Raw genomic sequence first — 16,620 nt, forward strand, 5'->3', positions numbered from 1 at the left:
TAGGTAGAATTAACAAGATTCACAGCTCACCTAAGTTTTGGATGTGTTTCCCTTGTCCTTACATCCCTTATAAATTAAGGTCTCTTTTGGAATTCCCTCTACTGTTTTATCTTTATCCGCTTTTGGTCCCTATAGGGCACAGGATCTTAGGGGATAATAACAATGTTCTCCCAGTGAGTTTACAGACAGATAAACACGTAAATGGTATGAACTTAGGCAGTTGTTAAGGAGAGGAAAAGACAAAGATGGGAAGTAGAAATTATTTTCAGATGCATAATAGTCAAAATAGTAATAATTCATATTTCTTCTCTTCTTCCTTCCCAAACCTAATTCCCAGAGTCATCATCTTTTCTTTATCCATGATGATAACAATGTGGTTTAGTTTTGCTTGCATTATTTGTATTGCTTAGAGATGCTATATATGGACAATTAAAAGGTGAGATGAATGGCAGCCTGGTGTGATGGAAAGACAAGTAGAAGCATTTGGAAATAGAAAAGGTAGGCTTCTGGTCTTATTAGAAGACACATATTTTGAATCCTAGGTCTTAAATGTGCTGGCTGATAGCAAGTAGCTTTTAAATGGAACTATAATCTCATCAGTTTAGGAGTCCATCCTGTCTCCCTCCCCTCCCCCAAATAATGCAAACTGGAACCTATCCATACCTCCCTGTTCTGTGGAACTCTTATCTATGTGAGCTAACATGATATAGCAGATAGAGCACTGGGCTTGGAGATAGGGAGACCTAAATTCAAATCCTACCTTAAATACTTATTGGATCTGTGATCCTAGGCAAACTGTTTCCCTCTCTCTCTCTCTCTCTCTCTCCCTCTCTCTCTCTCTCTCTCTCTCTCTCTCTCTCTCTGCTTTTTTTACTCATCTCTGAAATGAGGAAGTTGAACTCAAAGGCCTCTAAAGTTCCTCTTCTGACTCTAAAATTATGTTCTTATAATCCTACGTCCTTCCAGAAGTTCACCACAAGTGTTCTATCCAATATGCTGGAGGCTTCTAGATAAATCATGAAATTGCCTGTTTGGTGAAATGAAATGAGCACAGAATTTAGAGCATAAGGATCCACATTTAGATCCAAGTTCTGCTACTTATTATCTGTGAGCTTGGGCAAATCACTTTTCTTCTCTGATCCTCAGTTTCCTTATCTTAAAATTAGGGACTTGAACTAAATAATTTCCAAGTCCATTCTAGTTCCAACTCTATGAGCTGTAAAATAGGATAGCAAATTATCCCTACCTACTTTATAGGGCTGTTGTGAAGAGATAGATAGACAGATAGATAGATAGATAGATAGATAGATAGATAGATAGATAGATAGATAGACAGACAGACAGACAGATAAATGAGGATGTATACAAGAGAAGATAAAATGAGGCAGTGTGGTATTGTGAGTAGAATGAATGTAAAGTCAAAAAGACCTGAATTCACATCCTGACTAGGAAACTTAACATCTCAGAATTCATTTCCTGTTTTATAAAAAGGAGATAATAATACTTATACTACCTACCTCACAGGGTCTTTGTGAGGAAAATACTTTACAAACTTTAAAATTCTATACAAATCTGAATTATTATTACAGCATGTTCAAGTCCTACATAAATAGTAAAATGGTCTATTTTCAGACACAGTCAATGTAGGAATTTGTTTTCTTTCTTATTATTTTAATTTATTTGTTTCCAGTTTTCAACAATCACTTCCACATGTTTTAAATTTTCTCCCACTCTCTCCCCAAGACAACATGCAATCTTATATGGGTTCTACACATATAATCTTATGAAACACATTTTCACATTAGTCTCCTATTGTGTAGGAGAATTAAAACAAATGGGAGAAACCATGAGAAAAAACAAAACATAACAAAAGAGAAAATAGTCTGCTTCATTCTGTGTTCCAGTTCTATGGTTCTTTCTCTGGATGTGGATGGCATTTTGCATCAAGAGTCCTTTGGAAATGTTTTAGGTCCTTGCATTGCTGTGAAGGGCTAGGTCTATCAGAAACAGTTCTTGCACACTGTAGCTATTACTGTGTATAATGTTCTCCTGGTTTTGCTCATTTCATTCAGCATAGGTTCACATAAGTCCAGGTTTTTCTGAAGTCTGCCCATTTGTCATTTCTTTTAGCACAGTAGCAGGGAATTTGTTTTTCTTAACTGTATGTTTGTTACAAGAAATTTCTTTCTATTTTCCCCTCAATATGGGGAGGAGAGGAGAAAAAAAAGAGATAGGTAAGGTAGGAGAAAAAAAGAAATAAAAGAAAATAGGACCACTGAGGATCCCTTTTTTAAAATGGCAATAAATGGAGGAAGAGCAAATAAGTAGGACAGCTTTGAAAGCTGTTTAGTCATTTTCAGGAGTATCTGACTGTTTATGACCCCTTTTGGAGTTTTCCTGGCAAAGATATTAAAGTGGTTTGCCATTTCCTTCCTCAGGTCAGTTTACAGATTAGGAAACTGAGGCAGAGAGTTACAATACTTGCCCAGAAGTGTCTGAGGTCATATTTGAATTTAGCTCTTCCTGACTTCAGGCCCAGCACTCTGTCCACTGTGCCACCTACCTGCACTGTAGGTTGGTCTAATTAAATATTTAAAAAGAAAAGCAAGCTATAAAAAGAGAGAGCTGTATGCATATGTATACATATGCCATATATGTATATACATATATTGTACAATATAGACATAGTGCTTACAAAATCTATAGTTTATATACAATTCTCTTTTTCTATATGTAAATATTCATTCTATTTAGTATTTGCTAAGTTCAGAAAAAAATGACATTTACTTTTTAAAAACTAAAATGCTATATAAATATGAGATATTGATATTCAGCTTAATATTTTCAAGCCACCTAGTCTTAAAACTAAAAACACTCTGAGAATACAAAATTATACCACTATCACTAGTGGTACTTTTAATTTCAAAGTTACTCTCTATTGTCTATGGTATGGATGACCAAGACAACAGACTACTTTCACAGCTGCAGTGCATGGTGCTTGGAATGGATCATAAGCTTTTTGAGGGCAGGAACTGTCTTCTTACATGTATGTATGTATGCATGCATGCATGTATGCATACATATTACATATATGTATACATATACATATATATATATATATATACACGTTCGTGGGTGTGAGTGCGTTTGTGTATCCCCAGTGCTTAGCATAATATCTGGCACAGAATAGGTCATTAATAAATTTTTATCAATTGATGATTGAATGAGGAAGCAATAAGATGTCTTTCTGGGTGCTGATATATCAGGGTGCTTCTATTTCCCACTTGGTCATTATGGCCTCGATAGTGTCCCTACTGCCTGGGAACAAAGATGCCATGAAAGCCATAGGGCATTGCCACAGGCACCTCTGCTCGGCCCAGCTCTTCAAAAGTCTTGGCATCCAGCACCAGCAGAAAGGTACTTTCATTCTGAAAAAGAAAAGAGTACTCTTGTTCTTCTTAAAAGTAACAGGACTAAGGAAAAGGAACTTATAATCAGCTCATGTCAAGATATAAGAAACCCCCAAATGTATGGACTTGGCAGTAGATACTGTGCACAGCACTGGCAGAACGTATAAAGTTAAGATAAACCAGTTTCTGACCTCATAAAACATGTCATCTAATAGACCAAGAGTACACAAAATTGCAGAAGCACATTAGGAAATTCAAAACAATGCCACCTGGCATCTAAAGTGAAAGGTTGTTACCAATGCTGAGTTCAGGGAAGGTTTCATGAAGAAATTATTATTTAGATTGGGCCTTAAGGGATAGGTAGAAATTCAATGAAAAAAGAAGAGGAATGACAGCATTCAAGGCATTGGAAAGGCACTGAGGAAATATTAATGAATAATTAGCATTTTAGAGTTGCCATGCCACATTTTAGGGTACTAGATGCTTTGCTGTTTTGATGAAACAGTACCTAGTACTGTGTCTCATTACGATAGGTGCTTAATTAATGAATCTTGATTGATTTATATATACTTTCAGAACTGTATATAACAGAGCTATGTCAATTCCATGAAAAAAGATAAGAAAAGGTCAGTGAGTTGTACAGTGTGGCAACTGGGTTGGGGTTGAAGGAAAGAGAAGACAAAAGGCAGCTATATCAACTAGACATGAACTCAACTCAGTTCAGTAAACAATTATTAAGCACCTACATGTGGAAGGCGCTGCACTTGGCATATGGGATATAAATTTTAAAAATGAAATCAGGGCCTTCCCTCTACTGACAATGAGTTAAATCACTAATTCCGAGATTTGAACTGTTTAAACTATTTTTTTTATCTTGACTAACTACAAGGGAGTTACCTGGTTGGGAGTGATCACTACAGAAAGAATAACCCCACCATCTTCTTCACTGGCTCCTGGTACTGGAACAAAAACAGGTTCTGAGGGATAAAAGCCATCCTTTCTCCACACCTGGTATATATAATGAAGAAGTTAGTGGCCAGTTAGAACTCATATGCGGCTGTTCTCATTCCCAGCCTAACTCTGGTTACCCACAATGGCGTGCTAATACATACATTTAGGTTTACTAAATTAGATCCTAGCATTGGGGAAGAAGTGAGGAGATGGGAGAAAAAGAGGGGTGGGAGAGAAGAGGAAATATGCTTTCCTACACCCAAAGAGCATCAGCCAATATAATTTTTGTCCTGCCAACCTAAAATGAAATTGTCCTAATGGTTTAATTCTACTGATGTTTCCAAACACCAAACACGAAATAATTTTTTGGTATTCTGGTGTTCTGTTTACATTCCCTAAAAAAAATAAATTCTTCATCTGTGCTCCAGCAGGGATTTCATGCTTCCCAATTATAGTAGGTGACAGGACTGCTTGAAAATTAAAGCATCTTAGCAGCTACCTTCTTTTTTTTAATGCCAATTAACAGAATAGGTCTTGAGGAAATGGAGGCGATTTCCACACATTTTTACCTTCACTTTTTTGGTCACAACATCAACCTTGATGAGGGAATCTCCCACTAGGTGCCGAAAGCCACAGCCATAAAAGAATCGGTACTTCATTCCATTGTATCGGTCATAGTTGATCTGGGGAAATTCTATGCCCCCTTCGTCTTCCAGATCCTCGTGACAGAGATTTTCATGAGAGCACCAGATCTAGAAGAGACCCAAAAGGAAACATAAAGGACTGTCTAACAATATTTCCAAAGTTTGTTTACAGATTTAATGCCAAGCCAAACTAGCAAAGAGATACTTTACAGAGTTGGATAAAAGAATAACAAAATTCACTTAGAGAAACAAAATCTAGAAAATCAAGGAAGTATTTAAAAGAAAATGAAGAGGGAATACCACTTCTAGACCTCAAACTACATCAAGCAGTAATAACCAAAACCACCTGATACTGGCTAAAAATAGAAAAGTAGATCAACAGAACAGACAAAATGAGGAAGAATTTTTTTAAAAAATCTAAAATATTAACACAGTGTTTGCCAAGTCCAAAGACGTAAATTACCTAGGAGAGAACTCTATTTGATTAGAACAGCTAGGAAAACTGAAAAACAGTCTGGAAGAAATAGGCTTATACCAATATCTTATACCATATTCCGCAATAAATTCAAAATGGGTAGAATAGGATTGGAAAATGGGATAGGATGAGGTGAATATATTAAAGATCATACATTAAAAAAATTACAAAAGAAATAGATCATATGCTTTTCATAGTTATGGATAGGGGATGAATTCTTAACCTATTACAAGACTATTACAAAAGATAAAATAAATAATGTTGATTACATAAAATTGGCACAAACAAAATTAATGTATCTAGGATAAGAAAAGAAGTAGTTAACTGGGAAAAATCTTTATATAAAAAATATTTTACAAGGATTTGATATCTAAGAGATAGAGATAACTAAGAGAAATAAATGAGATCAAAAAGCTATACCTCAATAGAAAAGTTGTCAAAGAATATGAATGCTAAGTGGCATAGTTGATAGACTGCTGGAATGGGAGTCTGGAAGACTGACTTTTAGTACTTACTAGCTATGTGACATTAGGCAAGCCATTTAACCTTTACACCTCTTTCAGAACCTTCGGACTTTCAGAAGGCCTAAGGAGGAAAGAGAAGGTTTGGAATAGCTACTGTGAGAAGTGAGATAAGGAATCAATTTTGGAAGAATAAAAGCTCTACCATGCTGCAATGAGGACCCAGGTAAGGTTGGTTAACATGAATTATTATGTTATTATGAACAAATAGTTCTCCAAAGAAGAATTGTAAACTGTTAACTTTCATATGAAAGAATACTTCAAATCACCAGAAAGAGAAATGCAAATCAAAATTACCCTGAGACTTTACCTCATTCCCAGCAAATTGGCAAAGATGACAAAAAGTGAGAATAGTCAGTGTTTGAGAGGTTGTAGGAAGATTAGCACATTAATGCATTGCTGGTGGAGCTATGAATTGGTACAATCAGCCTGGAAAACAATTTGGAATTATGCAAGTAAAATAACTAAAATGCCTACAACCTTCTATCCAGAGATTCCACTAAGTATTTATCACAAAGAGGTCATTAACAAAGAATTGAAACAATGTAGATGCCACTGATTGAGGAATGGCTAAATACATCATGGCGCATGAATTCAATGGAATATTCCTATGCTATAAGAAAGAACAAACATGATGAACAGAAAATCATGGAAGGATTTACATAAACTGTTGGAAAAGAGAGGTAAACAGAATAAGGAAAGCAATATACAAAGTGGCTGTAAGAATGTAAATGAAAAGAGCAACTACAAAATAGTTGAAACTTAATGTTACAGAATTACAAAGAAGAAGCTTGGTCCCAAAGAAGAAATATGAGAACATTCCTTTTTCTTTCCCTTCCTTTGCAGAGGTGGAAGATGTGGGGGCTCATGAGAGTGAAATACTGCATATAACAGCAGATCTTTTAATGTGCTGATTAGGTTTGCTTAACTGTTTTTCCTCTTCTTCCTTTAAAAAAAAATCTTTGTTTTAAGGCATAACTAGGAAGAAGGGGAGGGGGAACACATGAAGTTAACAAGATATCAATAAAAATCTATTTTTAAAAATGATCGTCTGAATCAGGTTTCTGTCTTCTGGCACAGAGATTTTTAAGAGCTGGCTGAAGTACTCCAGGGTTTAGATAATGAATTGGAAACTGATCTTTCTGGTCATATTTTATCAGACGGTCATAGTTTTAGATCTGGAAGGAATCTTAGAGGTCATCTGGGCCAGAGGCGCCAAACTCATGGTTGACGCAGCAAAACTCTCCAGTATGTAAACCAGATTAAAATGTAGTTGGGAAATGTTTAACAAAATAAATTTAAAATATAATACAATATACATAACGTTCATTGTTTCTAAGTCAATCTGTGGCTGGCAGGGATTTCTTTCTATTTGAGTTAGACTCCAGTGACCTAGGCCAACACTTTCATTTTACAGATCGGGAAAATGAGACCCAAAATGTGGTTTTCCCAAAATCATAAGTAGTTAGTGACAAAGGTGACAACTGAGCCCTAGTTCATTATGTAGTAAGCTCCTCGAGGGCAGGGACTGTTTTTCGCCTCTTTTGCATCCCCTGAGCTAAGCGCAGTGCCTGGCACATAGTAGGGGCTTAATAAATGTTTATTGCTTATTTGGTTGATTGAGCGATTGGTCTTCTGATTCCAAATTGAGCACTCTTTCCCCTATACCACATCAATACCTTCTCAACTGTTCTTACTTCTGGAATTTATATGAAAGCCATGAAAGATGTTAGAGGACTGAAAATTATATACCTCTCAAAAGTCAATCTGTTAACTGGTTGTGGTGGTGATGGTAGTGAACCTCATCAGAACAAAAGTTCTGGATACATAAATTCAAAGAAACTGGAGAAGTCCTACCACAGTGGTGCTGATCAGTGTTAGTCTCAGGTCTTAGATACACCACAGGCATAAGATTGTTTTATGTGAGTTCTACACTGTTTCTACCCCTCTCCCCCCACATCAATTATATGTAAGCTGAAGATAAGCAACACAGCATGAGCACTGTAACATTACATGGATCAACAAGCATCTAATGTTCACCCCAGCCCAGCTGCCAGAGAATGGGAGTAGAATTTTTATTAAGAGATCTACTCTTCCAAGTTTCATTTTATGAAACCTACTATGAAACCAGGCAATTAGTGTGTGTGTGTGTGTGTGTGTGTGTAATATTAGTGTGTGTATATATATATACATAATATTAGTATACAGTATAGATATTAGACATATCTATAGATATTAGACATAGCTATAGATATTAGACATATCTATACTATATACTAATATTATATACATTGCATATATATGTATGTATATACAATATGTATATATTGCTCCCAAAGACTAAAGTTCTCATCAAAAAGCTTTCACAGAATACCGTCCCATCTGTCTGTTTCACAGTGGTAGCTGATGAATAGGTCAAAGGACTGAGGTTCTGTCCCACTGAGGCCTTTGTGCTGACATCCAATGGCAAAACAAATCTTCTGGGGAAAGCTTTTGTCACTGAGTTGTAGACCTGTTAAGAAAAAGGGGAGATATCATTGAAGAAACACAATAGCACTTTGCTACCTCATGGATAATGTGATGGTTTAATAATGCCTATCCATGCATCAGTTACTAAATGCATGCCTACTACGTGCATAGCACAGTGCTGGACATGCCCTCTCTTCTGACTGCCTAGACACTCACCTACAAAAAGTGGCCTGTGGCCTGACAAAAACCCTTTCCCCACCCCCACCCCCCACTCATGTTTTAACCACTTGAAAGTTCTAATTCTATTGAAGTTGCCAGTAATTTAGAATTGAATCACCATGTTCTAAACAGCTAGTCTGGATAAAAAACAGACATGTAAATAATGCATACATTCTTTAACTTCAGGGGTTGCTGTGACTTGCCAAGTATTGGAATGAACGAGTCTTGTTTGTTACTCGTTCTGGATCTGCATAGGAATGACTTGCAGAACAGCTGAACTTTGCCTTAATTGATAATTATCTCAACCTTTTTTGGCATGTAATGTTAAATAAAGAGAGACAAGGCATCTCACTCCAGGTGTATATCCAAGGTGTTCAGTGTTTGATCCCCAGGGACTTTCAAATTTTCTCTCCTCAATGGTCTTAGTTTCAAGAATCTTTTACACTGTTAAAATTTAAGAACCCTCCCCACCAAAATGTTTGTGGATTATATATATCAGTATTTACCATATTGGAAATTAAAGCATATAAGTATTGTTTTGAAAATAATGAGGGGGGGATCCTGGACCACACTTTGAGAACTACTATCTTAGGGCACTGACTTTAGAAACTTTACATAGAGGCTACTGCGAGACCATTAGAGGTCCTATTAATCTTTTCAGAATTTCTACTTTGTTATATTTTCATTGAATCTTATTTCATTTTATTTATTTATTTTCATTTCAAAGTTATTTTTTTAAGTTTTATACAAGCAACTTGAAATGACAAAATAAATCATAGGATTTAGAACTGAAAAGATCCTTTAGAGATGATCCAGTTCACTCTTATTGTGCTGATGACTAAACTTGCCTGAAGAGGAGGGATTCTGATCCAGATGCAGTGATTTTGTTCATGAATGGTTCATTTAGCATCCAGGAACAAATCTCCTTCTCCACCCTCAGTCCTAAATATTGCCCACTCCACCTCTCATTATTTCTGACTACTAGGCTGCCCTATGAAGGAGGTATCTATTGCTATATCTTACATGACAAAGCTCTTGGGAACTCTGGAAAATTACAAGCTAAACTTTCCCCATTCCAATCCATGCCCCAAGAAAGCAATAAGCCCAGCTTCATGAATATCTCAGAAGAGCTACTAGAATTGTTTACTTATATCCCCAAACATTCAGTATCTGTAGGGAACCATTCACAAACTGAAACCATGTTCTCCAACCTACCTAACTTTCTGACCAGGATTCCTAATCAGCCCATAGCATGGACTAAGAAGAATCAGGGTGGGAAATCATATCCAAGTAGAGTCCCCCAAGGCAATCTCTACTAATTTAATTTTAGAAAATAATTCAGGTGATTCTCAAACTTTCTGTAAGGATTTTTGGAGGAGGACAGAATAAAGTATCCCTAACTGAGGCATTAAAATGTCTATTAGAATAAATATAAATAAACTGATCTACCTCTCAACATGACAAAAGAAAATTCTCTCATGCTTTTCAACCTCTCGTAATATGAAAGCCACAAAAATTGACTAGAGTGGGGATTCTTCTAAATAAGAGTTTTAGGATGAAGGGAACAATACCCCAGTTGGCTTGCCTCCATTTCATAATTCTCAAACTGTTCAGCCTCAGGCAGCAGAACTAGAAGCAATGAGTGGATGTGGCAAGAGGTAAATTTAGGCTTCATTTAAGAAAAAAAACAACTTTCTAACATTTAGAACTCTTCAAATGTAAAAAGTTTCCTTTCAAGACAGATATTCAAGTAACTGCTGGATGACAACTTGTCAGGGGAATTCTTGTTCAAGCATGGAAAGGACTTAGCTCTCTGAGGTCCCTTCCTACTTAGAGATTCTATAATTCTGATCTTCACTCTCATTCTTTCTTGAATACACACCTGATCAAAATCCTGATCCCAAGTGGAATCTAGTTAATGGCAGTTTTAATCAACCTATCCTTCTCTGCCTATAATTTTCCTCCAAATTTTTTCTCAGTTGATTTTTCAGCCTCTTGGGGTGACTCTTCACCCTCCCCTAATCTCACTCTCCTCAGGCAAAGGCTATCTTAACATTGTACATTTGATTAACTCCTTAGTGATTCCTCATCCTCACTTGGGCTACTAGACTTGAAAATGCTATCACTACAGAGAACAGGATTGTTATGATGCCCAAATGCTAAACTGTTCCTTCCACCCACCACCCATCCCCTCCCCCTGCTCAGAGGAGTGAGGTCCTTCTGCCCCCAGAGGTACCAACATTTCAGTCATTGTGGAAGTACAAAGCCACTATCCCCAAAAGACAGAAATGAATCTTTTTTACCCTGAAGTTGATTTTTAACACTTCTCAATAACTAAAATCTTTACTTGGAATATGACAAGATGAGGAAGGCAAAAGCAAAGATCCTGATTTTCTAAACTTCTTCTCATGCTTTAAAAGCATCTCTTTAAGAGGTATGGATGTTAAAAATCTAAATGTTTTTACAGAAAATTTTTTATAAACAATTTTTTTCTTAAATTTGGTAAAGCAAGGGCAGACTAGCCACAATGAATTTAGTTCTCACTGGTGAATTGGCTTCTAAACTACCTCATACAAATAGCAAGAATGGACTCCTTTCAGCCCTGATCCAGCTTCCTGACAAGACCAACCTGAAAGGCCTGAGCACCTATAGCCCTCCTGATCATTTATACACAGAGACTTCAGGTGTCTGGAACACAACAGATAGCATTTTTTCCCAAATAAAGTGGATAATGACTTTAGCAAAGTTGAACACCAGCAATGGAATTAGTTCTGCCACAGAAAGTCAGGACTGGAAAGGTTGTTTCCCTACGGGATATTTCTCATGCCTGAACCGAAGAGGAAAATGCCTCGTCAAATCCAGTTATCCTCACAATCTCATAATACTGTATGCTAACCCATGGAGTAATTCTAGGGGAAATTTCACTTACAGCTCTAACCAAGAAGACAGTATTATTGATGATTTAATTGCTTGAGATGGATATGTCTGTTGGGTTTCCCAACTATTGGCACAGATTCTCCCTTAGAGCAAGGTAACAGTTAAGAATGTTGGTTCTTAGGGACATAATGTCCACTGACTCTAGGTAGATCATTCTCTCTCTCTCTCTTTCTATATATGTATGTATGTACGTATATAAGTATGTATACACACATACATACATATACATATACATACATACATACACACACATACAAATTTCTGGGCAAGATGCATATATACAATACTACAGGGACACAAGTATAGCTACCTTGTCTGCTATTCCCAAAGGGAGGGCAATCAATATAGCACATGGATACATACAACACACACACACACACACACACACACACACACACACATTCAACATACCCACAGCCTCCCAGGCACCAAAACCATGCTGACTTGCCACACCCACAAGATTTATCAGACATACATAAGCACTGTGTATTCCAACTACTTTCCTTAAATGCCTGGGCGACCTAAGCTCTGGGCAAATGAGAGAGTGCACTCAACTAGCCTCATCCAGCAGCATAGAAGTCTCTTGGGGGTAGTCTCTAGTCTGTGTATCATGTGATCCTCCCTATGTTCTCCCTCATCTCTATACCTCACAGCATTTCTTTTGTCCTTCCACTATGCTGACAGCCTCTCCAGGGTCCCACCTAACCCTGAAATTCTACAATTCTCTAATCTTGGTTTAAAGGGATCATTTTCCCCTGAAACTTTTTCTGACCCTGAATTTCATTGTCTCTGAGTCCGACAAATAAAGATAATCAAATGATTTAGAATTGGAAGGGATAGATTCAGAGCTAGAAGGATTTTTAGAAAGAATCTAGTTTGATGCCTTTGTTTTTACAGATAAGTAGACTGAAACCAAAAGAATCGAAGTGACTTATCCAAGGTCACATAGGTACTAAGTAGTAGGGCTTTGAACCTATGTTCTCTGACTCCAAATTCAGTGCTCTTTCAACTACACTGGATTCTGCAATGTCCAGAACATGCCCCCCCTAAACTGGTAGTGCCTTCCCTGTGGCAATCAGGTTCAACCACAGCCCCACACATGACCAACAGTAGCACTGTCTATGGAATAAATGATTTAATCTTGGCATAAAAAAAATGAGGCATCAAGGTGGTACAGAGGATAGAGCACTTGTTAGGAAATGAGGAAAACCTGAGTTCAAGTCTGGTCCCAGACACGTGATAGATGTGGGACCCTGGGCAAGTCATTTAACCTCTCTCTGCTACAGTTTCTATATCTGTAAAACAAAGACAGTAATAGCAGGGCTGTGACTTTCCAGGGGTTGTTATGAGGATAAAATGAGATAATATTTGAAAATCATTTTGTAAACTTCAGAGAGCTATATCATCTGGCTATTATTATTAATCCAGTCCAATAACGTTTCTTTAAAATTTACATCATAATACTACTGATAAAATCAGGACGAGGTGGAACACTATAAAGATAAATGAACTGCTGATCCAAAATGCCGTCTAAAAGGGTTCTGACCCAGCCCACACCTTGGTACAAGCTGTATTTGAATAACTGGGACAGTCATTTGATAAACTGGATACAAGTCCTTTAACCACAACAAATGAGAAAACAAGCATCTGTCTCTATGCTGATTACATAGCTTTATTATCTCTAATTAGGAGCAGACTTTAAGAAGCAGCTGAGCCTGTTTGTTGTTAGGAGCAGCTTCGCATCAGCTATAACAAAATGAAAATCATTCTATTTGACAGACATTCTCCAACATTTAAAAGGACAATATTCAACAATTCCATATGACAAGTCAGTTCATTCACCTATATGTGAGGGCAGTGACAGCCAACTCAACCTGGAAGACCAGTCTGGATACAGTTATACTCAGATGGCATCTTGGGGCCAATCCAAGGTCTTTCCGTAGTTCAGACAACTCACACCTGCCCTTCAAAATGTACTTCATGTTATATTGTATAGAACTACAGGAATTCAACTAGAACTTATCTAAGTAGTGGGACAGAGTTCCCCTTTTGAGGAAAATATAGGCCTCACCCTCAGAGTGGCCCTCCATGGAGAGGATCCACTGATGGGCACACCGTCTGGTTAAAAATACAAGGCTCCTCAAATTTTGCCATGAAATGTCAACTTTAGATTCTCTACGTTTGTTTCTAAAGTAGCAGGTTCTTAACCTGATCTGCAGATCCTCATGGACCGATTTCAGGGGGCCCATGAAATTAAGTGGGGAAAATATTACATCTTTATTTTCACTAAGTTCTCATTTCTTTTAACTATGAATGTAGGCAACAAACATTCTGAGAAGGGATCCAAAGGTCACATCAGACTGCCAAAAGGGTCCACGACCAACAACAACAACCAAAAAAGGTTAAGTCTCTTTCCAGCGGCTGAAGGAGGACTTTGATATCACAAACCCAGGACAGTTAAGAACCCAGTTTTAAAGCATATGGATCACTCTTTAATCAACAATACATGATATTAGCATGTCAAAACTTATCAGAAAAATCCACCTTGGATTTATTGTGTAATCAGGCTTCCAATCAAGCCTGGAGCAGTTTCCAGAGAAAATTCCATCACAGTAAAGCAGTAGGAGGTATGACTCCCGATTGGCTGGGACAATTTCGAGCACATCCTTCTGCACGTGCCAGAAAAGACTTATTTCCACTGGTTTCAGACATTTCAAGAACACACAAGGTCAGAAGACCTCCTGGGAGGCAGTCAAGAGAGACAGAATTTGAATGATAGATTAGAATCCCACCTTCTCCCTGCAACTCTACAACTTGCCCCAAGCTACAGACATGTATGGGAGCTGGTCCCATCATGTTCCTTAACATCCAGGACTTGCGGTTCTGGAGATTGCTGAGGAGGAACTTCCTCCAGGTGACATAATTTTCTCTCTCCTTTAAGCTGAAATCTTACCTCAATCCCAGGTAGAAGGACTCGTTTACTCTAGAATATTCTCTGGTATACTCAAAACTGTATAACTGGGATTTCAATTTGCTGTTTTGCTTGGATAAATGGATTTAACTGCTATTCACTGTTTGTGATTTTTTTGTGTGTAAATAGCATTTGGTGTGGAGGAATAAACTGGTAAAGTGAGGCTAAGGGCTACACTCCCTCATAAGAACAGTCAGAGAAGCTGCTTTCTTTCTGAACCTACTGAACTCCTAGAACAGAGACATTTGAGGAGTGGCAGATAGATATGTTTCTAGTCTAACATCCTTCTTGGAGACTAGAGGAGATATTGCCCAGCTAGTAAGCTGGGGATGCAGGTATGACCTCTCCTGAGTGCAAAGGTTGGCCACTCTTAGATCATATCTGTCCATGCTACCCATGAGCTACATCTATAAATCTAGACAACCCATACACATATATCTTACAATTATAAAACTACAATTCAGGCAGCAAAGTACACTGGAGGGGCAGGGGGTCACAGTGAAGAATCACTGTGCTACAGTACAGAGGCCTGGACTTGGAGCCAGGAGACCTAGGTGATAGTCCCAGTTCTTCCATGAGTCTCCTGTGGGATCTTGGGTAAGTCACATATCTTTGGGTCTCAGTTTCTTCCTCTTTTCCTGGAGGCCCTAACAACACTAAGATTCTGCAGTTCTATAATTTTTAAAAGCTCTTTTGAGACTGCTCAATTAAGGAATACAAATTCCTCTTTAAGTTAAATACCAGGAGAAAGGCCAACACTGATACCTATACCACTGAGGTGACCCTGGGTTGCCAAAGGTTATGTACCACCAGGCTATATGGTCTACATGCTCTACCAAGCTGGAGAGAATTTAAGAACAGGGTTAGCAATGTTCTACATAACTATCATACAAGGACTAATCTAGTTAAGTTTAGAGAGGCTTTCTCCAGAGGGCTAATCACTAGATCATGAATTCTAAGGGTCACAATAAAATCCCTAAGCCAAAAATAAACCCCATTTACAAAATCAAGAAGGGATTATGATCTGCATCAGTGGATGAATTACCAACAAGTCCTTGAAGTAATGAAGCATAAACCTGTATGTCTTCATTTGTTGTACAATAAGAATTATCCAACCTAACCTGTTTCCTTTTTTATCCTTTGGCTGCCAGGAAATGCATGGCTGTATTCAGTGCTCAGTGCAATAATCAGTTCATCTCGTGTGTCTAGTAATATTTAATTCTCTGATCCTTTTAATTAATTTGGTTGAGTTTTTATTTTTAGTCATTCTTTTTTGTGTTGTGTTTTATTTTATCAACAGACATAAGAAGGAACTGTAATTTCAATCCAGTAGGTGAAGTCCCTCCACTATTGCAGATCAAAATCTATCTGCAAATTATTAATAAGTCCTATGGCATATCCTGAAACTTAGACATGTTAAATGACCCACCCAGAGTCATACAGTAAATGTCAGAAGTGGAATGTGAACCCAGGCCTTCCTGACCCCAAGGCCAGCATTCTATCCATCATTACATATGACTTCTTGATTTTATAAGGTCTCTCAGATTCATTTGGGGGAGCATTTGGACTATAAATCTTAAATAAACAAAAGAAGTAATTCTAACTTCAGTGCTATAAAATTACTTCAAATTCTTATAAGTCTGTAATTCCCAGGAAAGAAACAACCAGTTTTACACCCTAAGTCTCGTACTAGCAGGTTTATTGTAAATGAAATATAACTTCTTTCCCAAAGCCACTGGTATGGGACACTCTCCTTACTGGTAGACATGAATACTCTGCCCCTCATTAAGGGCAAGACATTCCTCTCTGAAAAAGGACAAGTGAACAAAAATTAATTAGAACCTCATCATATCTCCTAGATGAACAATCTTAAAGGAACAGACAGATAGCCTGGTACCTCCAATCTCAAAGGAGAGCAGAGAGGTAGCCTCCAGTCACAACCTTCTGGTTGTGCCCAACTGCTCTCCTGGCAGGAATGAAAGTTTTCCTTGGAGAAAGGTGGAGGGAGAAGAGTCCGGAGATA

At 37.7% G+C, this 16,620-nt stretch overlaps 1 protein-coding gene across 1 annotated transcript in view; it reads right to left on the reverse strand.

Moving 5' to 3' along the window:
• Nucleotides 1-3,187: 3,187 nt before the first annotated feature.
• BCO2 (beta-carotene oxygenase 2) overlaps nucleotides 3,188-16,620 on the reverse strand; it is a 34,872-nt gene continuing 21,439 nt past the window's right edge. The window contains exons 9-12 of the mRNA XM_072611094.1: nucleotides 8,376-8,513; nucleotides 4,931-5,113; nucleotides 4,308-4,418; nucleotides 3,188-3,428 (exon numbers count right to left, since the gene is read on the reverse strand). Of these exons, the coding sequence (XP_072467195.1) occupies nucleotides 3,312-3,428; nucleotides 4,308-4,418; nucleotides 4,931-5,113; nucleotides 8,376-8,513 (549 nt within the window). The 3' untranslated portion in view covers nucleotides 3,188-3,311. The remainder of the gene's footprint in view (nucleotides 3,429-4,307; nucleotides 4,419-4,930; nucleotides 5,114-8,375; nucleotides 8,514-16,620) is intronic.

The sequence above is a fragment of the Notamacropus eugenii genome, chromosome 5, assembly GCF_028372415.1.
Source record: "Notamacropus eugenii isolate mMacEug1 chromosome 5, mMacEug1.pri_v2, whole genome shotgun sequence".
NCBI classification, from domain to species: domain Eukaryota; kingdom Metazoa; phylum Chordata; class Mammalia; order Diprotodontia; family Macropodidae; genus Notamacropus; species Notamacropus eugenii.